General features: G+C 42.4%; 1 protein-coding gene across 1 annotated transcript in view; it reads left to right on the top strand.

Annotated features, from left to right (window-relative positions):
• Nucleotides 1-27,160, top strand: part of IL18R1 (interleukin 18 receptor 1) — a 32,476-nt gene extending 5,316 nt beyond the window's left edge. Inside the window, exons 2-10 of the mRNA XM_032469581.1 lie at nt 1,072-1,156; nt 4,123-4,366; nt 7,119-7,281; nt 9,675-9,822; nt 13,501-13,563; nt 16,361-16,481; nt 19,713-19,852; nt 22,645-22,803; nt 26,989-27,160. Coding sequence (XP_032325472.1) covers nt 1,099-1,156; nt 4,123-4,366; nt 7,119-7,281; nt 9,675-9,822; nt 13,501-13,563; nt 16,361-16,481; nt 19,713-19,852; nt 22,645-22,803; nt 26,989-27,110 — 1,218 coding nt within the window. The 5' untranslated portion in view covers nt 1,072-1,098 and the 3' untranslated portion in view covers nt 27,111-27,160. The remainder of the gene's footprint in view (nt 1-1,071; nt 1,157-4,122; nt 4,367-7,118; nt 7,282-9,674; nt 9,823-13,500; nt 13,564-16,360; nt 16,482-19,712; nt 19,853-22,644; nt 22,804-26,988) is intronic.
• The last annotated feature ends 81 nt before the right edge of the window (nt 27,161-27,241 follow it).

Below are 27,241 nucleotides of genomic sequence, written 5' to 3'. Positions count from 1 at the left end.
TACTGGGGGCTGAGAGGCTACCGTGCATCCAGGAAGCCTTCATAAATATATTTGCTCATTTAATCACTTAATACTTTTGGAGTTAGGCCTTCTTATCAACCCCATTTTGTTAATCAACAGACAGGCTTTGTGACTTCTAAGTATCTTGCCCAAGGTTGTGCAGCTTGTCAAGACTGCAAGCAGGAATCCCAGCCCGGTTTTGTGCATCCCAGAAACCAAGCTCTTTCCATCCTGCTGTGCTTCCTCTGTCCAGTGGGGCTAGATGTTTGGTACACAAGGGACATGGGATTATTTATGAAATACTCAGACTCGGTGGCTGAGCCCCAATATATCCTTCTTACACTCTCTCTCAATTTGTAATTAGTAGAACAAGTGATGGTTTGGAGTAGGATCGAAATTCAGCAGATTTGAGTTCATTGAGTCGATGTAGATTAGGGATCTGGGTTGTAGAAAATCCCCATTTTGTGCCTCCATTTTCTAGAATAAACACTATGGTCACGTGAGTGTAAACTCGAGCACACACACACACAAACACACACCCCTATTCCTCTTTAACAAGCATTAACGAGTGCTTACTATGTGCAAGGCATTGACTTTGGTGCTACGGTGATGAACAAAACAGACTTAGTTCCTAACTTATGAAAAACTTAGTTCTGAAGAAAGGAGATCGATATTTTTTTAAAAAGGCAGCTGGCACACACACACACACACACACAATTCTACATGGGCAGACCGTTCATTCATAGGATGGATTTTCTGGAAACACTGTTGTCCCCCACCTTGACCTTGGAGGTAAGATTCAGTTGACCAGGACAAAAACACAGCAGACTCTGTTGTATTAGAAAAATTGCATTATTTAGGGATTTCCCAAATTTGTTGCCTTGAAATGTTAATCATTATACATGGTTGAAAGTACTAAAGAAAACTAGTGACTGGATTGAGGGATGTGAAAATTTGCTGGGCTGATTTTCAAAAGCTTGTTTGCCACAAGACTTTTTAAAACCTCCTTCATCAGACAGGTGTGCTTTTGTCTGAGATCCTTGGCTGAACTCGTCTTATTCTGTTTTCCAGAGAAACCATTGGAAGCAAATCCTAAACATGCATCGTACAGAAATACCTTTGGCACTTTTGGTGCTTACGTTTTTGGGCACTTCAGGTAAGTCACTGTAATCAGTCACAAACATACTCCGTTGGTAGTCTAGAGGGAATATCAGAGCTTTGCTTTTTTAGGTGGAGGTGACCACTGAAGATGCTGAATTTTTTAAAATTTGTGATTTAGAATTTTACTTTAGAAAGTTGCCAGCCATTTGGTACCCCTAGCCTAGAGAATAAAAGATTCATAGGAGTGGGGTCAAGGAAAGACTCGTATGGGGTCACTGATAAAGAAAAAGTTCAGCTCTGTGAGTTTACACAGAGAGAAGAGGATGTGAACACTTGCATCACGAAACTGTCTGAGCTGAAAATTTGCTTCATGCTGTTTGCAACCGAAGAGATCACAGCCATCTTTACTACTGAGTTTTAGAAAGTTTTGCACACTTAATTTCCGCCCCGGCATGAAGGCAAAGATCCACCTACTTATTTAGGTAATGAAGAAACGAGAATACCTTACAGATCTTAAAGAAAATATTCAAGTTAGAGGGAGCATATAAGAAAGAGATTGGGTGGACCAGGAAGGCAGGCAGAATTTGTATCAGGTGTCAGGTACCCATTTCAATTCATCAGCTGTCACTGCTTGGAGCTCATTCAGAAGGATCCTGAGGCCTGAGCAGGGATCTCTGAAGATGAGTTCCATGATTGATTGACAAGGTCCTCACAGGCTTTGGGAGGAGAAAGTAGGGGCACAATGATTGGTTTGTCGTGATCTACTGAATGGGAGAGGGAAGGCGTGAGCTCATATCCCACACATTGAGAATTACTGATGAAGAGATTACAGTTAGGTCACCGAAGCTTTCAAATAATTCAGGTCCAATATTGGGGAATAGGTACCTAATGGGTCTGTGTATTGCTGAGATCTGAACAGTGCAAAGCTACCCAGATGCTGAAGGAAAGAGGCAGATCTACTTTTCTTGTATGGAAGGACCTGTCCGAACAGGTGAGAGAGACCAAGGTGCCGGAATGTGTGCGTCACATGAAAGGGCCCCTTGCTCTATGGACATACACTGACAACCTTGCCCCCAAGTTACAGTAAAAACATGTTGCAGGCTTCAAAATAGCCATGCGACCTGTGCTGTAAGGAAGCTAAGGTCCCAGTTCTCTGTCCTTTGAGGTGTCTGAAAAGCACCTTTCATGCACGGTTCACTCTAGGCAGATGTGAGTTTTCCACGAGTCGGATTCATTTAGCCCTTGCTGAAGTTAGGTAGCCCTGTTACTGTCCTGACTCAAGACAATTCCAAACGCAGACATCACTGCAGAGAGGTTAGGTCCTCGTGCTCCATTCGGGTAAGATTGGGAGTGTGTGCTGGGCTGTCCCCGCCCTTTGAACTCCATTCATGTCTCTAATCAAAAACCATTTCGAATCAACAAAACCTGCAATGTTAAACATAAGATTAGACCTCTGAAGCCATTCGCTGCCTGGGGAGTGTGAACTTTCAACTGCCGACTGTGCGCCCTGGAGAGAAAGCATCCCAGACCAGGTTCCTTTACGCGATGACCACCTCAAAGAGGAATGAGTGCCTATGTCTGTACAAATTCGGGGGTTCATAGAAGCTTGTTAAAGATTGGCTCAAACCTGGAGGTCACCCAGACAGTCAACACTGTTAGAATGGATAAATAAATTGTCAAATACTAACACAATTGGATACCACATAACTATGAAAAAAAAGAACAAATCACCGCTACATGCAGCAACATGGATTCCCAACCTAGACAAACAGATGCATCAGTGGTCCAGACCAAAGGAGCGTGTAACGTATGATTTTTGTACTCTGTTATACGCATATTATGCCTCTAAAACAGGAAAATAAATTAAGTTCTTAATGAAGTACCGTGCTTTGGGGTGTCAGTGAAAACTAACACCCGCATTTACACATGTATCACACTTTCTAAGTTCAAGTCCTGAACTGTAAGATAGAGATTTCGTAACAACCACCAGACTCATTAACTCTTACGCTTCGAGGTAGGTTTGACATCCATGTTTTCAAAGAATTGCTTCTCCCGTTGGAGCCACTTCCTCTTTACGTTGTGGTTAACAACACTGAATTAAAACCAGACGGTTGCTTTGCAAAATAAACCCCAACCATAGAGAAGGCACGATCTCCATGCCCCCTGAGAACTGCTATGCCCAGCGTAAGGGTTCTCATTCTCATTCTCAAAATGCAGTCAAAGGAAGCTGCAGGAGGACAGGATACAGGGAAGGTCCACTCATGGTGACTTTGAGCTGTTGGAAGTGAAGGAGGAGGCAGGTGGTGACCCTGTGTAACCAGAAGGATCAGAGAAAAGTCCAAAGCCAGAGTTACCTGGGTTAGTTGAGAAAGAAGGAAGTGGGGAGAGAGAGAGAGAGATCAGAAAGGGGAAGTGACAGGTCCCCCGATTTGGAGTGAATCAATATGAATTTTTCATCAGTGTGAATTATATGAATGAATTCTTGATCACGCACATGGTAAGCTTGAGGGGTGCTGGACCTACACACGCATAGATGTACCGTTAACCATCCCCACATCTGCCTGGGGAGTGGCCAGGGAGACCGATTGAGAACGAGACCCATGAGACTTCTGATGATGCAGATGAAAAACTGAGGTCTCGAGGTTTCTTTTTTTTTTTTCCTATGGAGACTCCTCACTAGGGACGTTTTGGTGTAGGTGTGGCAACACTGTGACTCTGGTGGCTTTCCTTGAGAGGAAGATGTGATGTGGAACATTTTCTTTTAGAAGATTACAGTGCATTTATCTGTCTTCTAGCTTTGATAGGTTAAGTTATGTTTTGAAAGTGCCTCTGTGTTAGAAAGATTGACTGTTTCTTAGAGTTAGAAAGACAGATCCTAAAATAAAAGAACCCACAGAACTGAGACATTGCGATTTCTCAGGATGTCCTTACCAACCTGCTTCTTCACTTGGTGCATTAGGGAGGAAATTCACCTTTGTCATGCTGGGTTTGTTTTTTTTCTTGCACTTTGCTAATCTTTAGAAGGAACCTGTACTTCACGTCTGCACATTACTGCCTTCGAAGGGGAACCTTTCTATCTGAAATACTGCTCCTTTTCATCTGAGCGTGAGAACAAAACCACCGCCATAAAATGGTACAAAAATGAATCACATGGACTTGTTGAGCTGAACTCAAGTAGTTCACCCAGAATTATTCTGCATGATTATGTTTTGGAGTTTTGGCCCATTGAGCTGAATGACAGTGGATCGTACTCTTTCCGAATGGGGTGAGTACACCTTCTTGTTAGTATGTTTCACTACTGGACTTCGTTCAACAAATCAAGTCTCCACTAATTGGAAGGGTCAGATAATCCATGTGTTTTAGTCTCCTTACCCTTCCTACAACAGGAAATAAATACTTCATTGTTGAAAAATTAACTTAAACACTGCCCTTGTGTTTATGTTCTCAGTGATCCCAATGAAAGGAGATTACCTTAATATAATTTACTGTTTAGGCGATCCTGGACAAAGATAAGTGAGGATTGAATGAAATTCATTTAAAAACTCAGCTGCTTCTGTTGTCTAGAGTCATGGTCAAAGGAAATTAATGGCTAGGGCTTCACAATGCTATAAATATGTAGTGAAAGGGATCAGTGTCAGCTTCGAGGGTGGTAACTTCAAGCTAGGGTGGTGGTTGGAATTGGTGTAGACACCTCCTAGCCCAGTTTCCAGGGCTTTGCTGAGAGCAGGTGGCAGTGCTGGTGAAGGGTACGTGTGTTTGTTAGCCCATCACAAACCTACAGCCGGGGACAGTGAGGGGGGCTTTGCACGGCCTTTTCAGGACATAACCCTAGATTCTTCCAGGATATTCACAGTCAAGAATCCTAAGTTCTGTGAAATGGTGGCAACAACTGAATCGTGTCAATGACTCTTACTGACCTTGGTTCTCTTCTTTATATTTTATTTGGTGAGATGAGGTAGGAGTAACTGTTGACAAGAAACCTTCTATGTGATGGACTATTAGCGAGAACACTGATGACACAGTGTTTATCTGGTACGTTTGTGATGTGTACGAATGTATGTATTTCTATAGACGTCTGAGACTCACCTGTAGAAAACAGCTCAGGGCCAGGTGAGGGGTGATGGTGAGCTGTCAGACATGGGAGTGAGTCCCGAGTGTTATCCATGGTGCCACTGAGAGCGCAGTGAGATAGCACAGTGAAACTTTGATATCACTCCTGTGGTTTTGCACAAATGAGATCATCTGGGTTTGTTTTTAGACATAGAAACTCCCAGGAGTCAGAGAGACATTCGAAAGTTCTTTTCCTTTAACCAGTGAATTTTATGTGAACTTTTAAGAGGGATGATTCCAGAAATGGGTCACCACTGGGTTTTTTCGCACTGAGGAGGAACGTGCACTCACAGCTGGTGCGGAGGAAGCACGTCTCCCTCGTCCTGACTGAAGAAAGGCGTGAGTTACGTGCACAGACTGTTCTGGGCAGAAAGAGCAGATGGAAGGCAAGCGCTGGTTATCTCTGAAGGTCCCTGGGAGACAGGTGGGGCTGGGGGGCATGAACTGTCCTTCTGTTACGGGAGGTGGAGAGCGCAGCCTGGATTGGGGAGAATACGGGGAGTCCTCAGGTGGAGGTAGGATGTCGGGGAGGCACGGACGGACCAGGAGGAGGACAGGGACGGCGGGGAGGCTCACAGCGCTGTGTGATGAGCGCTGAAGGTGACGGAGGCTGACAACTAACATGAGACTGCGGTGATGGTGGGAGCAGCAGCCTTGACAGCGGTTTCGAAAACAAATGCGACCCTTCATGGGAGTGAGTTGTTCTGGATGCCTGAGAGCATTGAAGATAGAAGCTTTTCAAGTACAGTGCAGCTGGTGAACAGTGTCTTGTGTTTGCACAGAGGGGGGTGTGTGTGTGTGTCCATGTGTATATGGTGTGTATGTGTTATGTGTCCGTGTGTGCATGTGTTCATGTATGTGTACATGTATGTATGGTGTGTATGTGTCCATGTGTGTGTACATGTGTGTACGTGTGTTCGTGTGTGTGTGTGTGTGTTTGTGCATCATTTGGGTGAGTGAGTCTTTGTAGTTTTGTGTGGGATTCATCAACGACCAGACCCTCCTCCTGGACGCCTTCCATTAGAAGTGTCATCCTATAATTCTTCAGGAATCCTCTACTGATAATCAAATGCCTTTGGAGACTGATGCTTTAAACCTGCAGTGACAATCACTTTGTCAGCAAATTTGTGTGGAAGTACAGTATTGTGCAAAGCACTCTTGGCCTTGAGGGCCAAACAGACGTGCATTTGCATCTGGTCCTTATTGTGAGCTGGGTGTGCGACCTTGGGAGAGTCATTTAACCTTGCCTGAAGATTAGCTTTCATATGGCATTTTTCTTTCTCTTTCTGGTGCACTTCACTTATGTTTCTATTTCTCATCAGAAGGAACTACAATGAAATGTATTCAAACTGACTTTTGCTCAGTGAGGCACTTCGGGGCCTAAAACAACTACTTGGAGGGCAGGCCGCTCCAGACGGTTTACTCACCTAGTAAGAGGACTGGAACAAAGCACCATGAGAAATATAAAACCTGGTGCATATATACAAACTTTTGGAAAACACTGTAGCCCTCATGAAACCACCTCCACTCCCCCATCCTGGGTTAAGAGTCTTTGAACCTGACCGTCTCTAAAAATCGTTGATGTTTTAAACGTTGTTATCTTAAAATGTACATTATATATGGTCTGGTGGAGGCTTGTGTGTGTATGTACTTGTGTCTGTGTGTGAGTGTGTGTTGAGGACACCTCAGGTTTTTTTCATTCACTGCCCCCTGCTCACCTCCCATGACAGTTGTTAATTTTTTTTGCTGCCCTGAACCTAAAAGGAGCAGAACGGGATTTGGGCATCAATGAATGAGTCTCCTTACACAAAAATAAGGGAAATTTTTCACCGAATTGGTTACTAAAAGCTGGTATTTGCAAAGTCTCTGTATTCATCATAAAATATTTTTAAACCTTTATTTCCTAGGAATGATACTCACGACTGGAAATTAAATGTTGTTGGAAGAGGTAAACACAGCTGTTTTACTGAGAAACTAGTAATTAGTAAAGTTGTGGAAGTTAAGAAATCTTTGCACGTAGCTTGCGAACATAGTTACTATCAAAAACCGGTCAACAGAACGCTGTATAAGGTAATGTCTTTACATTTTTTAACTTACGACTTGATAGAAAAGACAAAATTCCAAAATGAGGGTCTGATGGCTGTGGAGCATTTTGGTCTCACGACATGCAAGCTGTGAACCCACGCAGCTCAGGTGGCCGCGTGGTCCACCCCACCCCGCATGGGGCGCAGCTTCCGCGCACGGCAGGTGTTCAATAAATGATAACGGCTTCCTCTCCCTTCCTTCGTTTTCCTTCCCTTTCAGGAAATTAATTTTTAGGAATGCTAGTTCATTTCCTCCTGCCACATATACTTAACATTTTAATTTCTATAGTGTGTTTGTTTCCTGAATATATATGAGTTTATGAAATTGGAAGATGAAAAAATGAATAATGAAGACAGCAGAGACCACTAAGCTGGAGGCTGGGGGTTCTTCTGTGTCAACATCTACCTTTAAAAAGTGGTGGTTTTCCTTTATCCACTAAAAATTATACTGTGACTATATCCCCACGTCTTTAAATATTCTCCTAAACATGAGATTCCGTTGTTTATACACTTGTATCGAATTGATTCCATTGTTATACACTTGTATCTAATTGATTCTGTTGTGTATATACTTGTATCTAACTGATTCCCTGTTATTGGACATTTGTTAGTTTCCTGCTTTTCAATATTATTTATAAGAGTAAAATAAATATCATTCTCCTAAGCCTTAGGGTGCATTATGATTTTATCTTTTAACCAAATCCATAAAAGTAGGATTGTTAGGTAAAAGGCAATGAGCATGTTTATAGCTTTGGATTTACACTGACAAACTGTTCTCCAGGGAGCGATACCAGTTGAAAATCCTTTTTTTTTTTTCATACCAGTACCATACAAGGATGAATACTTCAAAAAAATTTAAAAATCTGACATTCAAAATTTCTGTAACTCTGTTTCCCCATTTCTCTTCTCAATAATAAGTTAAACATTTTTATGTATTTATTGCATCCTAGTATTACTTCTTTTGTGAATTGTCTGTTTTCTTCAGTTGGTTTCTATGTGTTGAGTTGTCAGAGTGTGTTTAGATAACACTATGGAAATTATGTATACACAAGTTGTATTTGCACTCACGTGTGCAATACATAATATACATACGCTTACACACACATACAAGACACAAATTATGTTATTTCTATAGAAAATGTAACTCTGTTATGGAAACTCTACAGAGCTGTGAGAGAGGGTGGTCTGAACAGAAGACCTTGAGAAAGTTCAAGCTACTGATGGTGATTTCTTAGAAACCTTTGTTTGTACCTTTTGCTCGAACACTGTTTACTTGTGATTGGTCAAGGAGAGCTCTTACCCAAAATGTTCTCCAAACATCTGTGTCAGTCCTGAGCTGACTCTATTTCCTGTCAATGTGCGAATGTTTCACAGTACCTATAAATTTGTGAGGATCAGGGTACCAAGTTTTAAGAAATTCCTATATGCAGATATTTAAATTTAGAAAATGAGACGCATCAAGCATGTTTTTAGCTGGAAAATTAAGAGGAGCAAGGAAGCTATATCAGTAAACAATTGATTGGAATTAAAAATAAAGATATTTTTAGATGCCTTGGTCTTGACATTTTTAACATGCCTTGGAAAAACTAAGTCTGGGTCCAGAACATTTTGGTGTGTACAATTTTGTGGGCAGTAGGCGCTCCTTGGTTGATATTTACAGGAACAGGGTCACATGGTCGAGGCTGGCAGTTTAGTCGAGGTGAACAAACTTTGCTTCAGAACCTATCTGTGGGTCCCTGATGGCTGGATTGAAGAAGGTGGCTTTTTCGTTATGATTGATTCCTGTAAATGTGGAAGTTTGTCTTAGGGAGACATGTTTGTGTGTGCCTACACATTGGAGTATTCTCGATGCATTTCTTGTCAGTCCACTGTCGTCTGGTGGAGGACATCAAGGGAGTGGGTGGTCTGCCAGCTCTCTGAGTAATTCTGGTCCCACCCCCACCACCCACTCCCGGGATGGGTGGTCCCGAATACATGGAATTAGGCTCAAAGTGGTAAGAAATAGAGCTGTGTGGGAAGTTTTGACCCATGCAGGAATTTTTTTTGTTGTAGTGATTTTTTTCTCTCCCTCCTCCTCCTCCTCCCTCTCTTTGTGTGAATAAGAGAGAGATTAAAAGAAAATGACGAAGGCAGCAACAAGCGCTCCCCACGCTCCACTTCCCAGCATGTGTTAATAATGGTGACGCTAATTCCAGTAACAGGACTGTGTTTCATTGTTCCAGGAGAGGTGGTGCCAAGTCACTGGGACAGTCACTCAGAAACTGCTAGTGTTCAGTGTTTCCCACTTTCTTTAAAGATCTTTCACTTTAAAAATTTGAATTCTTGTAATACGATATTGCTTTTATTTAAACTATTTTACCTTGTTTTTTTAAAACACAGGACTGTCAAAAGATAGAGAACAGTAAAAACCCATTTTCAAAGAATGCAGAGTTTGAAGACCAAGGATACTATACCTGCGTGTTTTTCCTCCGTCACAATGGGAAACTATTTAACGTCACCAAAACCTTCAATATAACAATAGTTGGAGGTAAGAGAAATTTTAGAATTGGGACTGAAACAAACGCATCTTAATAAAATGGGATCTCTTCTTTCTTCTAAAGCAGTATGAGAAGCCAGAGGCAACTTAGTGGGAGTTATAACCACATTACTAGTTCAAATATAAGGGTCAGAATCTTTGGCATCATCCACCACTGCTGAATAATGTTGAGGGGGATCTAGAAACGAAAGTTTATCTAGGTGATCCTCCCATGCGTCAGCTCTCTTATTTGGTATTTGAACAAATTATGGAATCTTTTGTTATTAAGCATATGCTCACAGTCAACAAATATTTATTGATGGGTGTCTGTATTTAATAAACTGTACTGAGTGTTGGGAGGTAAGGGAAACAGGGAAATAGGAGATGTAATGAGTAGTATAGTGTTCTCAGAAATTTGAATACAGTCAGGAGAGGGGATAAGCCAGGTGGCAGCACCATAGTGTATGAAACTGGAGTCGTCTGTGAGGTGCTAAGGGTGCAGAGCTAGAACAGACGCAGGATGCCCTGAGCTGGTTCTTGGAGGCTGAGTGTGATGGATGGGCAGGTAAGGCGCGCAGGTGTGGCGGTGGAAAGGGGCCGTATGTTTTGGGATGATGACTTAGTCTGGTTGATCATGAACCCAGACCATATCTAATGGAAAAACTGAAGCCTGCATTTTAGGGTAACAGAGATCTTAGAAATAATTTAATTAAACCCCATACCGTGAAGATCTCCTTCATATGGCTCAGCCAATACTGGATCATTCAGTCTTTCCTCGGGAACTACCGTGGAAATTACTAACTCACACGATAGCTGGGACCAGGCTTTCGTGCCTGATTGTGGAGAAGTCTTCTGCTCCCATTGAGTCCAGCTATGCCTTCTTGTCGGTCCCACTCCCTGGTTTGCGTTTGCCTCCAGTAACTCCACAGATCAAGTCTGGTCCCTTCTGAAATGACCGCTCCTCTGAGTATCTGAGGACAGGTGGCTTGTCCACCCTTCACGTTCTTTCCCATCCTCCGGGAAAGTGTACCCTCCTGCAGTGACTCGTTCAACAGCATTGTGGGCTCATGGTTCCCAGAGATCCTTTATTTTAGCATCATTTTCCCTCTTCTTTCCAACTGCCTTACGGTTCTGGAGGTCAGAAGTCTGAAGTGAATTCACTGGGCTAAAGTTGAGGTTTCAGTAGGATTGCATTCCTTCTGGAGTTTCTGGAGGAGAACAGATTTCCTTGCCTTTTCCAACTTGTAGCTCTGTTATTACCATCCCCCTTTGCCGCCCCACCAGGGTCCCTACTGCCCCACGTGCTAGTCTTCTGTCTTAACCACCCATCTTATTTTCCTTGTCTTCTTGGGGAACGCCACCTGTAACTTTCAGGACTCACCAAACGTCCCTCCTCCTCTGCTCTTGTTCTTACTTCTGGCTGCTGTCAGAATCGGATGGCATGCCCAGTTTCTGTCCCTAGACTGCGGAGCTCCTGGAAAGAAGGGATTCAACTTCCTCACCTTGACATCTCCCATACTTACGGCCGGACACTTGGCACTTGGCCCTTAGTAGGTGCTCATTACATGTCTGCTGAGTGAAGTACAGGCTTACCTCATTTTATTGTGCTTTGCAGATATTGCCTGTTTTTTTAAAAAATGGAAGTCTTGTGGCGACCCAGTGTTGAGCAATTTGCTCTATCAGCACCACTTTTCCAACAGTATTATTTTAAAATTGAGATATGTACATTGTTTTTTAGACATCATGCACACTTAATAGACTACCATATAGTGTAAACATAACTTTTATATGTCCTGGGAAACCAAAAAATCTGTGTGACTCACTTTATTGCGATGCTCGCTTTTATTGTGGTGGCCTGGACGGAACCCACGATACCTTCAAGGTGTGCCCGCGCTGAGACAGTGACAGTTTCTTCAGTCCTGCTTCATTCAACAAGGAATCTAGACTCTTCACCTTCGGGTTTGGTGAAGTTTGCCACCATTCTCTTATAATGTAGAGCTTAGAGTTGACGTTGGTAATCAGGAGGTGTCATGACCCCTGCTGAGGACAGCGGGACTCTGAGCGGCCACCTTGTCTGTGTTCAGCTGTGGTCATGGGTGCAACCCTCTCAGCTGTCGCGGGGTGAGCACTGCGCCTTGGACCACAGTCCACTCCATCCCAGCTGGCCTCCACCATTGTCCTCATCTCACGCTCTGGCTGATCTGCTGATGTCTCCTCCTACAGCTGACAGTCTCTGTGCCATTTTGATTCCGTGACAGCAGCTTCATAGGTAGACCTGGCATTCCAGGGGTGCACGCTGAGGTGTTTTCTTTCTTCTGTTACCTTAAATAGAACCGTGCCCTTCACTTTACACGAGTTTTGCAAACCCAGTGCTGCTCTGGTTCTCAGCATACACTTCCAGTTCTGGTACCCGGCATCCTCTCTTTAAGATGTCCTTTCCTAGTGATGATTCTTTTTACCACCTCTTCCCAAGACTCCCACCAACTTCTTGAGAAAAACGATTGATGAAGAGAAATACAGTTAGTAGAAATTTTCTCCATTACCCCAAACCACCTCCTGTCCCCTCATCCTGGGACCAACCCCTGCTCCTCAGTGCTCTCAGACCTCAGGGTTGGTTCTTTCTTTGGAGGCAGCGCAGCTCCTCCTGCCTGTGTGAATTCCAGGCTTGCTCAGAGGAGAGTCTCACCCTGGGGGAGCCTGGGAGGGCGTGGGTGCTGAGGGAGAGCCCCGAGTCCCCTTTTCCCCTCATGACCAGGCACTGTGCTTGCTGGGAGCCCCATGAGGGCTGCTCTGGACCTTACTGGCAAATGCCCCAGAAGCATGGATGTACTAGAAGGGAGAATCCAGGTGATGAAGAAAGTTTCCGATGCTGATAGGAAGAGCAAGAACGTGACTGTGTGGCGAGTAAACATGGGACTGCAGGGCTCTCAGGGTTCTGCACGTATTAGCCTCCTAGGTGGTGGGACAGCCCTCTGTGGGAGGCTGCCGGGGGCTGCTTACCTCCTAAGCTTTGCCAGATGGGGCTGAGATGGAGAATATTTATGTGCCCCTGGTCGAGGTTAGAAGTCACTTAGGAACAGAAGCAGAACTGAGCTCACAGGTGTGGACATCAAGCGGGGCTGGGGCTAGGGTGCGGCAAGTGAGGTTTTCAGGGCACAGAAGTGAAGGGGCGTCTCCTCTCACTGTCCTGCCAGGGGACGGTCTCCAGAGGCACCTGGGAGTGAGTGCCTTGCCTACTCAACCCAGGTCTTGACCTTGTACCCAATAAATCCATCATGAGGAGTTGAGGGCAGGTGGAAGGAAGAAAGGAAAGCAGAAAGGTGATTGATTCCCAGTGACTTTGCGTCTCCTGAGTCCTGCAAGTTTGGTTGCGCCCCTGGATGAACGTCATCTTCTGGCTTTTAGCTGCGGTGAGCAGAAGCCACAGACTGGCATTGAGGGAAGACCGAGTTCAGTGTGCTTTCTCCAACTAGGTGAGCTTTGAGTCGATGGACAATGAAACAACGAACAGTATTAGCTGCAACCATTATTTAATGAAAATATGATAAAGTAATAAGTGTAACAGGATGATTGTTAGAATTTTGGTCACATGGTATTATAAGTGTATTTACAACAAATGTTTTTGTCTTCGCAAAGCTCGATGCAACACTAATGCATTTTTCTTTCTTTCTTTCTTTTTTTCACTTTTAGATCGCAATAATATAATTCCAGTTCTTCATGGACCAAAGCTTACCCATGTTAAAGTGGAATTAGGTATATTTTGACATACGTATATTTTGCATATATGAAGGTGTAACTGAGTTTTCCAAGGTTAAATCTGGTTTCTTAATGATCAACATTATGTAACATATTCCATGTTTACTGAAGAACATTTCAAGAGCAGGAAAACCCTGTCATTGTTTGTTGCTATTTTTAGCAATAATGAAAATTAACAGTCTGTTCAAAAGATTATGGAAGTGCCCGTGATTTGTAGACTTGTGGTTTTAGTCACTTTGTATGTGACTTTAATAGCATCTGTGGGCATTTTTAATTACAAAAACTCATTAGAAATACTCTGGAGAAATGATTCAGACTTAATGTGTGGTTTGAATATTTGATTAATGAATTCACTTTGAATTAATTGACTGTACATTTAAGGTTTGTCTAGACAAGTCTTGCTGAATCAGTATGTCCCAGCTGCATAATTTCTTTCAAAAGAGAAAGGAAGGAAGGAAAAGAATAAATTCACAGATGCTAACCCAAGTATTGTATTAGGCGACAGAAGAATGCTATTTTATTAAATCCTCCAAGCAGCTCTGAGGGGTACTGTTCCCATTTTGTGGATGAAGTGACTGAAGCTCAGAAAGGTTAAGTTAATTCTCTGAAGTCAAACCATTGGAAAGTGGCAGAGCTGCGATTCAGGTCTCTTGAACTGTTTGCTGTTGATTATTGTTTGAACTTGTTGATCGTTTCCAAAGCTCACAGCCCTTGACCACAGCTGGTCACGGTCATGTGCATGGCCACATATGCCCAGTGTAACTCGGACACTTTGCCATTTGTATTTGTGGTTTGTCTGTTTCGTATGTTTATTGATGTCTGAACTTATATTTATTATTTTTTTTCTTCTCATTTTGGGCTTAATTTCCGCCTCATTTTTCTTCTGTTGACATGGAGAGTTAGAGAATCAGTTTCAATTATCCTCTCTTGTAGTATGGGCATTTTAAGATCTAAATTTCCCTCTGATCACTACTTTCGCTGTTCCCAACAAAACTGGTACGCCATATCCTCATAGTACTTCAGTTCAAAATATTAAACAAACCTCCCTTGTGATTTATTCTTTCATCTATGGATTACTTATGCGTCTTAATTTCCAAATATTTGAAGGATTTTCTAGCTATTTTTCTGATATCGATGTCCAGTTTAGTTTCATTATGGTCCAAAATAATACACTGAACAGCTATTTTTAAAATGTGTAATAACTTGCTTAAGGATCAGACTGTGGTGTATCTGGATGAATGTTCCAAGTACCTTTGAAACAAATGTGTATTCTGCAGATTTTGGGTTTATCATTCTATAAATGTCAGTTAGGTGAAGTTGGTTAATGGTATTGTTCAGATCATCAATATCCTTTCTCGTCTTCTGTGTGATTTCCCTGTTGCCAAGAGAGATGTTGGTATCTCCAGCGATGATGGTCAATTTGTCTGTATATCCTTTAGCTCTGTCTATTTTTGCTTTGCATATATTGAGGGTATCTTATGGGCACATATGAATTGATGCCTCTTGAACTGACACGTTAACATTGTGAAATTTCTCTCTTTATCTGTCATCATACATCTTTCTGTAATGCCTGCTCTCTCTCACATCCAAGAGACACGTCAGTTGTCTGCGGTTTGGGATTGGCATGCTTTATCCTTTCTCACACCCTTTTACTTTTAACATTTATTTGTCTTTATACATAACATGTGTCTCACACAAGCTGCCTGTGTTTGGATCGTTTGTGAAATCCAGTCTGTGTGGTGTCTGGTCCATTTACATTGAATGGCTTGCTAATACGGTTGGTGTGCAGCCTCTCATCTTGCTGTTTCCAGTTGTCTTATGGGATATTTGTTCCTTTTATTCTCCTTTCCTTTTAGATTAATGAAGTATTTCTCTTTATTTAATCTGCTTTGCGTACCTTTTGGTTATGCCATGTTGTATTCCTCGTACCAGCTCTCCTAAAGATGATAACAGTCTCTCCTCATCTTCCTACAGCAGGACAAATGCACTTCTTAGTACGCTGACCATTTCACAAACACGTGAGAACCTTACAACAGGTCATTTCATCCATCCTCTTTGCTCACTTAATGCTATTGTTTTATGTATTTCTGTCCTCCACATGTGTCATAAAACTCACAAGAAATTGGCATTGTCATTGCTTTAAACAACCAAAATTATTATATATATATATACCCAAATGTTTGTCCTTTCTTGCACTGTTCATTTGTAAATGTATGTCCTTGCTTTAATCTGGGATAATTTTTCCTGAGAGTCAAAAATTCCCTTTGGTATTTCTTCTACTATGGCTATGCTGGCAATAAATTCTTTCAGAGATTGCTTACATGAAAGTATCTTTATTTACCTCCAATTTTGAAGATTTTTTTCAATAATTTCAGTAATTCTAGGTTGGCAGTTTTTTTCCTGTGCTTTAAAGATGCCCTTCTGTTTTTTGCTGGTTTCCATAGTTTTTATCCATTTTTTTCCCCTAGAAATTGCAGTGGGTGTGTTAGCCTGACTCTGCCTATTAAGTTAGATGTTGTAAAGAAAATCGACTGGCCACCCTAAGTTTTAATAATTGATTTAGACATAAACGTTTCAAAAGAAGCCAATTCATGTTTTGGTGATAACTTGTAATTACAACCTAATTTCTCTGCTTTATAAGTTTTTTTTTTAATTTAAAAATAAGTCATCTTTTTGAGATGCAGCACTATATTAACATTATATATTAGGATAATATATATTGACTATATTAATCCTAACCTTCGGGAAACCTGAGTTTCTAAAATCACAACATTGGTTGTCAACTTTTACCTAGGAAAAGACATACAGCTCAACTGCTCTGCTTTGATGAATGAAAAGGATAAGATTTATTGGAACAACTGGAAAGAAAATGAAAACGACCCTAATATACATGAAGAAGAAGGGCAGAGAATCCGGTATGGCTGTGCATCGTGTGCATGATGCTAGACAAAAATCACACTGTATCGTGTACACGTGAGATAAATACAACAGACTCCTGAGAGGCCGACAGGATGCTTGAGATGAATTTAACTTATAATCGTGGTTTACATATTTTATAACTATGATTCCTGGACTCTGGGTTGGTGAATTATGCAGAAATGTATTGCTGAGATCTAAACTAGAAAAAGAAGTAAGGCTTTTGAGCATCAGCTTACAAAAGCAGCTTTTGGTCAGTTGGGATCTGATGGAGACGGGGACTTCACCTTAGCGTCTTATAAAAGAGTGATCCCCTGGGGGCACAGTCTTCCGAATTGTGAAAATTGCGTTAAATGCTCTGTGTTTGCTAATGTGCCAGAGAAAAGGCCAGGTGGGGAGACTGGGACACAGCAAGTGACTCCGAGCCCCCTGTGTGCAGCAGGCGTGCCCAGCTGTGTTCCCTGTGTCGCCGTGACCCGTTGGGAGCCCAGGTGTTGCTGCGTACATCATCAGTGCCTTTTCCTGCTGGGGGGGCAGCCCCGACCGCAGGCGGGCCGTCTGCTGCCGCCGCTGCTCCAGACCCACACACGCGGGGATTTCGGGGATTGGTTTGCTGGGTGTGAGATGTGCTGACGTGGGGCTGCCTCCTGCCCTTTAGAGACAGCCCAGAGCTTCTTTTTAGAACATTCCTTACAGGGAGGAGCTTCCTTCCCTGAGGAATTTTGTCAAATACGGAAAAATCTCCAGAGACTGTTAGGTGTTAAGTGATGCCTTGAGAAAGCGCTGCTGTAAATGACCAGATGTCAGCCCTGTGCCATTCGTTGTCGGCAGATTGACGTTGATCATAGTAACTGTGGAGGCATCTTCCTGCCGGAGTCCATTAGTGGGAATTAGAAAGACAGTACGAACAGATAGAAAAAGCAAACAGGGCAGTGGTTAGCCAGATACCTGGGAGGCAGCGCTCATGCAAAAAGTTCCTATATTCTCCTGCTAAGGGATGTTCATGCTTGTTAAAACAGAACATTCTAAGCCTATGGGCCATTTAAATATTTTGGAATGACTCTGGATTATTACTGTCATTTTTAATGTGCTGATCCACTCAGGTTCCAGTGAGTAGGGGTCCTAAGGTGTCTGTCACCTTAGCTGCGCTTTTGAGGGTTTTCCCCTGCTTTTTATATATACATATTCTTGGTCATCATGCTGGAAGCTCTCAATTCTTGCTGACACTTGCCTACAAGTGCCTTACAGTGCGAGGTCTATGCCCTCGCCTGGGACCGGGCGCAGCTGGGTGGCATGGCTGTCTGGCTGTTGCATCTTATCCTCAGCGTCTGTCCTCCCTGCCCACCCCAGCTTTCTGCATTTTCCCCTCTTCTCCTCTATTTCCCCATCTTCTCATCTATCTCTTGTTAATCTTTGGAGTCACAGAAGACCAGCTCACCAAACTTATCAGAAATGGAGCTTAAGCTAAGCTAAGTCTTAATCACGGGTGCGTGAACGTCTTATGGCATCCGTTTAGGCTTCCCAGTGGCTTTTTGTGCCTTACTCCTGCATGTCTCATGGATGTTGGATCGCTGATGTTTCTGGGTTGGTAACTGCTGCACAGAATTATGTTCCAAAATGCATTTGAGATAGTTGGATGCCACAGTGGGTGCCATGTCCCGGCTGCTAGGGGCATGGCAGGTGAGAGACTGCCCCTGGGCGTGCTGGCTGACCCAGCTCCTTCAGATCCTGTCACCGGCAGGAGGCAGATGTCAGGAGCATTTACCTTGCATCAAGGACAGGACAGCTTGAATTCTTTTAGAAGAGAAAGAGAACCGGCTGCCTCTGGTGGTCTCGGTCATTTTTTGACACTCGCTGAACAGCTGAATTGGTATTTCTCATGTGCCTGGGGGAGGTGTCTGAGAATAGTGTTGTTTTTAAATTTATTTTATTTTTATTTTATTTTATTGAGTTATGGTCAGTTTACAGTGTTGTGTCAATTTCAAGTGCAGAGCTCAGTTTTTCAGTTATACGTGAACATACATATATTCACTGTCGCTTTCTTTTTCACCGTGAGCTACAAGATCTTGTATATATTTCCCTGTGCTGTTTAAATGCTGAACAAAATAAGAGGGGTCTTTAGGATTGCGAGGACAAACTTGGTATGAAACTGCATCTGTGCTGAAAGGCTTGCAGTCCTGTCACAATTGATGGAGACTCCACAGTGGGAGGAAGGCTGAGGAGCCAGGACAGCAGAACTAGGGGGAAACGCAGGCACCCCTCAGGGATGTTACATGTGCAGGTCCAGACCACGACAATAAAGCAAATACCACGGTAAAGCGTGTCACACAAATTTTTTGGCTTTCCAGCGCATGTAAAAGTGATGTTTACACTATACTGTAGTCTGTTAAGCGGACAATAACAGCATTATGTCTAAAAAAAAAAAGTACATTTCTTAACTAAAAATACTTTGTTACTAAAGAAATGTCAAAGCAATTAGAATAATAACAGCAAAGATAACTGATCACAGACCACCATAACAAATGCAATGATAATGAAAAAAATTGAAATATTAAGAATTACCAAAATGTGGGGGAGGGTGTAGCTCATGTGGTAGAGTGTATGCTTAGCATGTGTGAGGTCCTGGGTTCAATCCCCAGTACCTCCATTTAAAAAAAAAAAGAAAGAAAGAAATTAAAATAATAAGTAAATAAACCTAATTACCTCTCTCCCCTACCCCCCCCCCAAAAAAAACTAAAAGAAAAAAAAAATGTCAAAAAAAATTACCAACATGTGACTCGGAGACATGAAATGAGCAAATGCTATTGGAAAAATGATGCTGAAAGATCTGCTTGACACAGTTGCCACAAACCTTCAATCTATAAAAAGGGCAATGTCTGCGCAGTGCAGTGAAATGAACTGAATAAAATGATGTCTGCCTGTAATCGAGAGAGAGAATTTTTTTTTTGTATTTTCAATTTAGCATCACTACCTGCCAGGCATTTTAATATTAGGCAGGTCACAGTGCTGTCCCCAGATGATCTCAGGAGGGCTGAGACCCCCCAGGAAGCAGGGGGTTCCTCATGGCCCACTCTTGAAGAGAGCCCACCAGAAAGGGAAGGTTTCTGGGGGAAGGGAAAGACGACAGAGCGCTGTCTTTGTACAGAGGTATTTGCACATCCAAATTCCTGTCTCGTGGGTAATGTTGGCAATGACAGAGCTTGTTGCTAAATCATTTTCCTCTCTTACAGGACTTCAGAAGGCAAATTGCTTGCTTCAAAAGCCCTGATAATTAAGAATATTAATGAAAAAAATCTAAACCGTTCATATAGTTGCTCTGTGGTCGGCAAGGAAGGCATCGACACGAAAAGCTTCATCTTGTTGAAAAAAGGTGTGAGAAGTTTAATTTAATTTTACAATACAATTTTTACCACTTTTTGGAGACCTAGAATGTTACAGCTGAGAGACCCCATCAAAGGTCATCGTGTCCTCATTTTACACACCAGGAGCCCAGCCCCTGCGAGGCGAAGGAGGCACCCGGTGTCGCAGGCATCCCACAGCAGGGCCGGTGCTCAGCCCCCACTGGAATCCCCTGTGCCCCGATTCCAGGCAGAGAAGGAAAACCTCAACTTTATTCTTTTGTGCTCAGTCAGATTCCACTCCCAGGTAGAAACCAGGGGCCCAGAGCAAGGAGATAGGTGGAGCTCAGGGACAGATGCTGGCGGGTGTGGGGCACAAGGGAGGGAGTCCTGGCAGCTCTGGCAGAGCCTGAACAACCAGAGGAAGGTCTCCAACTTGGCGTAGGATGAGGCCAGTGGCCCAGGGAGTCGTTGCTGCCTCCACCCTACCTTAGCTGGTCACTGGGCACAGGGCACCCTTGGGTGTGGTCATTCATTCAACAAAAATTAACTGAAGCTTCCCTCCCTGGACTTGGCAAGCAGACATTTGATGGCTCTGATCTGTGGACCCAATTTTTCCGTGCCCTCCTGATGGAGTGCTCCATCCTCCTCCGAAACAGCACAACCCAAGGCTCAGGGGCAACTCAGAAGTGGCCGTGTCTGGGGCCCAAAAGCCAAACTTTCCAGTTGTTATTACTCATTATTGTTCATTTTCATGCTGGACCATCAATTCCCTGGATGTGCAGGGAAAGGTTAGGATCTGAGAGAGGCAGAGACAGAGACCCACAGACAGACAGAGACAAGCGCGCGCACACACACACACAGAGCAGTGGGGAGAGAGAGAGAGAGGAAGGCTGGGGTGGGGAGAGCTGTGTCTGACTTGGGTGAAAAACTAAAGGAGTGGACGAGAGAGGAGCTAAGGCCAGAGGCCACCCTGTTTAAGTCACCATTTGCAGCTCACCTGGAGCATCTGCTCTAAGGCTGTCACTCTACCACGTGCAGGAATAATAGCGAACATTCTTTATATGTTCTTATACAGCAGACTCTGTGCTGAGCTCTTACCATCACTTAACGTGATCTTCACAACAAACCTTTACAGGAGAAGAAACTGCCCCATGTCGCACAACTAGTAAAGAGATCAAAACTCAGACCTGATTAGCTCTGAAATCTCTGCTCTCACCCTCTGCAGGAATTGTCACAGGTGTCCCCTACCTTATGTGACTGTATGTGCCTCTGTCCAGCCCTTGTGAGGCAGAGGCTTTCAAATCCCTTCTTTTTGTTTGACCCCCTTGCCTTGCCTGGGTTTTCTGGTGAGTGCTGGCCGCTAGCCACCTCTCCCCTCCTGGATCGGGGCGTGGCCGCGCTCTCTGTCCTGGAAGCTTCTACCCTGATCGCTTCTCCTTCTGCTGGGCTCGCCAGCATTGCCTGGAGAACAGGCTCTTGCACTCCCCCATCACCCCTGGAGGAGTGTGCGGACCAGCCCGAGAGTGTGTATTCGTGGGGCACAATCACAGCTTTGCAGACCTTTCAAAGACGCAGGAGCCCCAGATCAGGGCATGGCTTTATTTGGAGTTCACTTTTTACATGACTATGCTTGCTTTCTTATGTCCCAGTAGTTAGTTTTACTGGAAAGACAATCCCTAAAATGGTGCTAAGATGGCAAGAGCTTTATGCATGTTTACATCTTTACCTAGAAATCCCTCTACCATTAGAATAGACTCTAGGAAAATAATAAAAATAATCAGAAATATATATATATATATATATATATATATATATATATATATATATATATATATATATATATAACAGTTTATGCATAGGTTCATGGCAGAATTATGTATATTTGTAAAATAGATTGCAGTTGACCTGAATATTGGGATTTTATGAATTATAACTAAAGATCTAGAGAAATGCTCATAATATAATGTTAAGCAAATAAAGACTGATGAGCATATAATCCCAATGAAGTAAATATTTTCCCTAAAAAAAGAAAACCTATAAGGAAATATAGTGACATGTGGCCATTACCACATCGTGGGAAAGTTATTAAAAATTATTTTATCTTTTATACTCCTCCATGTTATCTCATGTTGTTCATAGTGACCAAAAACTGAATCAATCTAGGAAAGGTAATTTTTTTTCCCTCAAAGAACACTTCTCTATAAAACTATGTTACAATTCTCAGAGCTGAGCATTAGGCACTGTGTTAAACTAATTATGTGTAATATTTCATTGAATCTTCCTCCAAAACAGCAACCCTGTAAGTGAAGGAGAAAGCATGGTTAGCTTCATAGCTATACTGTGTATACAGATGGAGTTTCTAAGAGCTGAGGGTGCCAGTGACTTTCCCTAGGACACGAAATAGGCGAGGAAGCCCAGTTGGAGCCCAGATGACCTCAGTTCAGTGCTCACCCTCTCAAGACTCTGCACCTCCATGTATGTTCCCAGCCCCCAGCTGAGACTTAATGTTTGGGTTCCTCTACGTTTCATCCGAGTGTCCTGGCGTCCTGGAGATCTGACTTCCGCAGGCAGGGACAGACCCCTCACAGCGCCTTCATTTCAGGTCCCTGCATATCCTTGTACACATTTTTATTCTTCAAAAACTGCAGCAGGAAGATGACCCCCGGAGACTAAAGGCAGACATGCGGAATAACTCAGTAGGGCGTGTTGGGCAGACAAATGGATTCGTGTTAAAGGTGAAATCTGACAACCGCAGAGTCGTGGCGAAAGACACTGGTGAAATTTCTCTAATTTTTCCCCATTTTCTTTTTCTTTCTACAAGACGTGATTGACATCCCAGGCCACGTCTTCACTCGAGGAATGATCGTAGCTGTTTTGATCTCCGTGGTCATCGTGTGCCTAGTCACTGTGGGTGTCATTTATAGAGTTGACCTGGTTCTGTTTTATAGACATTTCACGCGAAGAGATGAAACCTTAACAGGTAACAAATGGCGTGATGCTGGGATTTCTTACTTTATGGTTTCATTAAGAAGCCAGATAAAGGAACACTTATCGTTACCTCATTTTGATTATATTGCTGACTTAGCGGGCGGTAGAAATTTTCCAGGAGATAAATTGATGTGAATGTATCAGCCATTATGAATGTTGTCTGTGCTACTTTTTCTTGTGTTCACTTATATGTTGCCAAAAATTATTCTTTAATTGTTTCATGCATGTATTCATGTCCTCCCGAATGCCCTTGTGAGATGCTTGAGCCCAGGGACTGTGTGTTTGAATGTCACTGCTCACACGCCATCTGGGCGCCTTAGATAGCCTGTGCCCTCCGTCAAGTTCATTTAAATTGACTTGAGTTGTTCGTCAGTTTAACCTGCAAAGGAGGATGCATGATGTACTTGCAAGAATCCTGAACTACATGCCAAACAACCTGCGTTCTAGCCCCCAAATCTGCCACTTTTTATCTACTGCTACTTATTTCTATCTGGTGACTCTATGTCTCAGTTTCCCTACTTTTAAAGGTGACTAGAAATCCTCAAGATTCAAAATAGTCACCAAATTAAAATAAAATCAACCTAACCCATTGCTCGTGTGTGTAGGACATACGTAGTTCAAAACATCAAAAGCGTTAGAATTTGCACATGTGCACTTGTCCCATGCCCGTGTTTCCCACCTCATCCCCCACTGCCAGTGTATCTTAACAAAGATGAACAGAGGATCTTATTTCACTCCTGTTTTTGAAAGACAAATCTTAAGCATGTTATGCACCCTGTTGAGAACCTTGCTTTACTGTACCTTGGACACTCTTCCATATTAGCTTATTAAGTCTCTCATTTTTTAGGGTTACACAGTGTTTTATTTCTGTGGCTTTATCACTGTTTATTTTGTCACTGTTTGATGGACACTTGGGTTGCTTATAAACTTTTCGTATTGCAGGAACGATGTGATGGAGAGCATTTGTACAACTATAGTTTCACAGGTGTGCAGTGTAACTAAAGGAAAAATTCCCTAAAGTGGGATTACTAGACATGCAGAGATGGATACAATTGTTATTTTGACAGACATTACCAATTTGTCCACTTGTATACTCCCTACCACCTTCAAAGGGTAGGAGTACATTTTTTTCTCATAGTCTTTCCCACAACCTTTGGGTATTTGCCAATCTGATCAGTATAATCTGAGCAGTGTCACAGGTCACCTTCATTTGCATTTTGCTTACTGTGCAAGAGTAGGAGCAACTTCTCGTGTGTTTAAGACTCGTTTGTATTTCCTTTCTCAAGGTGCCTGTTCATGTCCTTTGCCCATTTTTCTATTGGATTATTGCCTTTTTTTTTTTTTTTTGCTTGTTCATTTCTAGGAGCTATTTACGTTTTAGGGAGGTTAGCCCATTGTCTATAATATGAAAGGCAAATATTATCTCCAGGTCACTGATAGTGGTGAGCTTTTGACTTTGCTAATAATGGTGTGCTATGTGGAAGACTATGCAACCTGCAGGCATACCTTAGAGATGCTGCCGGTTCAGTGTCACCACAATAAAGCTAATATCACAATACAGTTAGTAACACTAATTTTTTGTTTTCCCAGTGCCTATTAAGTGAACAGTAGCATTATGTCTTAAAAAACGTATATACCTTAATTAAAAATACTTTATTGCTAAAAAATGCTAAACAGCATCTGAGCCTTTAGCAAGTCACAGTCTTTTTGTTGGGTCTCTTTTCGAGGGTCTTGTCTCAATGTTGATGGCTGCTGAGTGATCAGGGTGGTGGATGCTGAAGGTTGGGGCTGCTGTGGTAATTTTTATAAATAAGACAAGAGCGAAGTTTGCTGCATCAATTGACTCTTTCTTTCATGCACAATTGCTCAGTGCTGTTTGACAGCATTTTACCCACAGTAGAGCTTCCTCCAAAATTGCAGCCAATCCTTGAACTCTGCTGTTGCCCTCTCAACTATGTTTATGGAATATTCTAGGTCTTTTGTTATCCTGTCAGCAGTCCTCACAGCATCTTCACCAGGACTAGATTCCACCTCAAGAAAACATTCTGTTTGCTCATCCATTGAAAAGTTTAATCATGCAATCGGTCACATCTTCAGGGTCCGCTTCTAATTCCAGTTCTCTTGCGGTTTCCGTCACGTCTGCAGTGACTTCCTCCAAGAAGTCTTGAACCCTCATAGTCATTCATGAGGGTTGGAGTCAACTTCTTCCAAACTTCAGTTAATGTTGATGTTTTGACCTCTTTGCATGAATCACAAATGCTCTTAATGGGATCTACAATGGTGACTTCCCAGAAGGTTTTCAATAGACTTTGCCCAGATCCACGTGTATATCACAGTATAAACTTGACTGAATCGGCTTCTCAGTTTATTGCAATTAGTTACATCTTGATTATAAGAAAATGTACCTTTTTTAGAAGTGTACTTACTTATTTCTTAGATCTTGGCACCCATTTTAATCACTGACATAGTGAGTATGCTAATGGAATCACCGGCACTTACTTTTAATAATAAATAGCTATATTTCTCAATAACCTAAGAATTATCCAGGGAACCCACTTCCTGATTAAACTCAGAACTGGCTCTGTTTTTGGCCATTTTTTCTTACATTTGTTATGCACATTAATTCTGTAACATTTACTGAAATGTTTGCTCTTTCGTATGCATTCAGTTCTACAGAACAATTGCTTTAAACCAACGTAGGTTCTGAGTCGGACCCTGAGCCAGGTTGCTCTGGGTGGGACTGAAGCAGCTTTTCCCGGGAACAGAAAGGGTTGTTTTGAGAGCCTGGGTGCTGTTGAAGATACCGGATTGGGCTGTTGAACATAATGGTGTGACACCACAAAGAACATGGACTGAGAACAGTTTCATTTCCTATTCAGTGAATACAGGATCCAGTAATGTTTAATCTCCAACTCAGTAGCAAATTCATTAATCCCAATAACATACCCGAGCATAAATCTAACTCCTCTACCATCTCATTAGTTGTCATGGGATAAGGATAAACTGTTTCCCCACCACTTCCCCTCCTCCCTCTACCAACCCCAGTCAGCGTCTTGTCCGTCAAGATCACTCCTTATTCCCTGATCAAGTCATTTTGTTTGTTAGCTTTGTTTTGTTGACACTGTCTTGCATCTGCTAATGGGTTGTTTGTAAACTTTTTCAGGTTTTTGCATTTGTCTGCTCTGTCTTCTCAAGGAGATTAGATGAAGGTAGAAGACAGAAATGTCTATAATTTTTCAGTTACCCAGTCAGTAGAATGATCTTTGCTATTTAGGTAAACAGTCCCTTGAAGGTGTCCCTGTAGCCATTGAGTGCTGCTTCCTTATCAGGAATTAAATAGGAGTAGAAGTTATCATCAGTGAAAGCCTTTTAATAGACCAGAAGTTTTCCTCCTGACGTCTAGTATCATGTCATATTTTTAAACATCACAGCATGTGTTCCCGTAGCATGTTGTTGCAATCACTCCCATCGTTCCTTCCCACTCTCCAGTGTAAACACTCAGCTTAGCTTCCATCCTCACTTTCCAGGGGGTGGTTGTGGAGGTAGCACTGGGATGGTGGTAGAATTAAGTGATACAGATAGAAAAAGCCAAGGTGAGATTTTCTTTCTAATCCTGGACTGCAGGAATATTTGGGCTCCTTGGCCTTTCACTGTCTTTAAATTTCTTGAGTCCCATGGTCTGTATCTTGCTTTTCTCTTTGTCCCTTTCTCGTGTCAAGCAGTGGGAGTCTTAATGTACATGCTTAAAAAATTTTTGCTAATTGGTTGCTTGATAGCGTACAAGGTTCAAGGGTACTATTTTTGTTGTTGATCTGTAATAATAATTTGATTTATTCTTTGTTTTTGACAACTTAAAAAGTCAGAGGTAAAGAATAATGCATAAAAAAATCATGGAACCAAAGAATGTTTGAAGATCTTAAGAATTACTTAGTTTAAAATTCTCGTTTTATTTTTTAACAAAATATTTTATTCTTTTTTTTTCATTGAGGCATAATCAATACACAAAGAATTATGTATATTTGATGTGCACAGTTTGATGAGTTTGGACTTGAGGAGGCTATGTTTGCCTTTTCTTTTTCAGTGATTCCTTTCCCATTTTTCATGACTTCCACTGAAATCTGTACTTAAATAGACCTTGATTGACACACTCATTAAAAGAGTGAACCTTATCTCCTAGATGGGAAGACATACGACGCTTTTGTGTCTTACCTAAAAGAATGCCGGCCCGAGAACGGAGAGGAGCATGCCTTTGCTGTGGAGATTTTGCCCAGGGTGTTAGGAGAAACATTTTGGGTATAAGTTATGCATATTTGAAAGGGATGTGATGCCTGGAGGAGGTAAGAAAGGGAATAGCAGATAGAAGATGAGTGCGGATCACTTTCTTTTTAAAAGGTGAACTGCTTAGCCTTACAAAAGGCTGCCTGTGTGCT

This window comes from Camelus ferus, chromosome 28 (assembly GCF_009834535.1).
Source record: "Camelus ferus isolate YT-003-E chromosome 28, BCGSAC_Cfer_1.0, whole genome shotgun sequence".
Taxonomy (NCBI): Eukaryota; Metazoa; Chordata; class Mammalia; order Artiodactyla; family Camelidae; genus Camelus; species Camelus ferus.
This window is presented reverse-complemented; position numbering and strand designations above follow the sequence as displayed.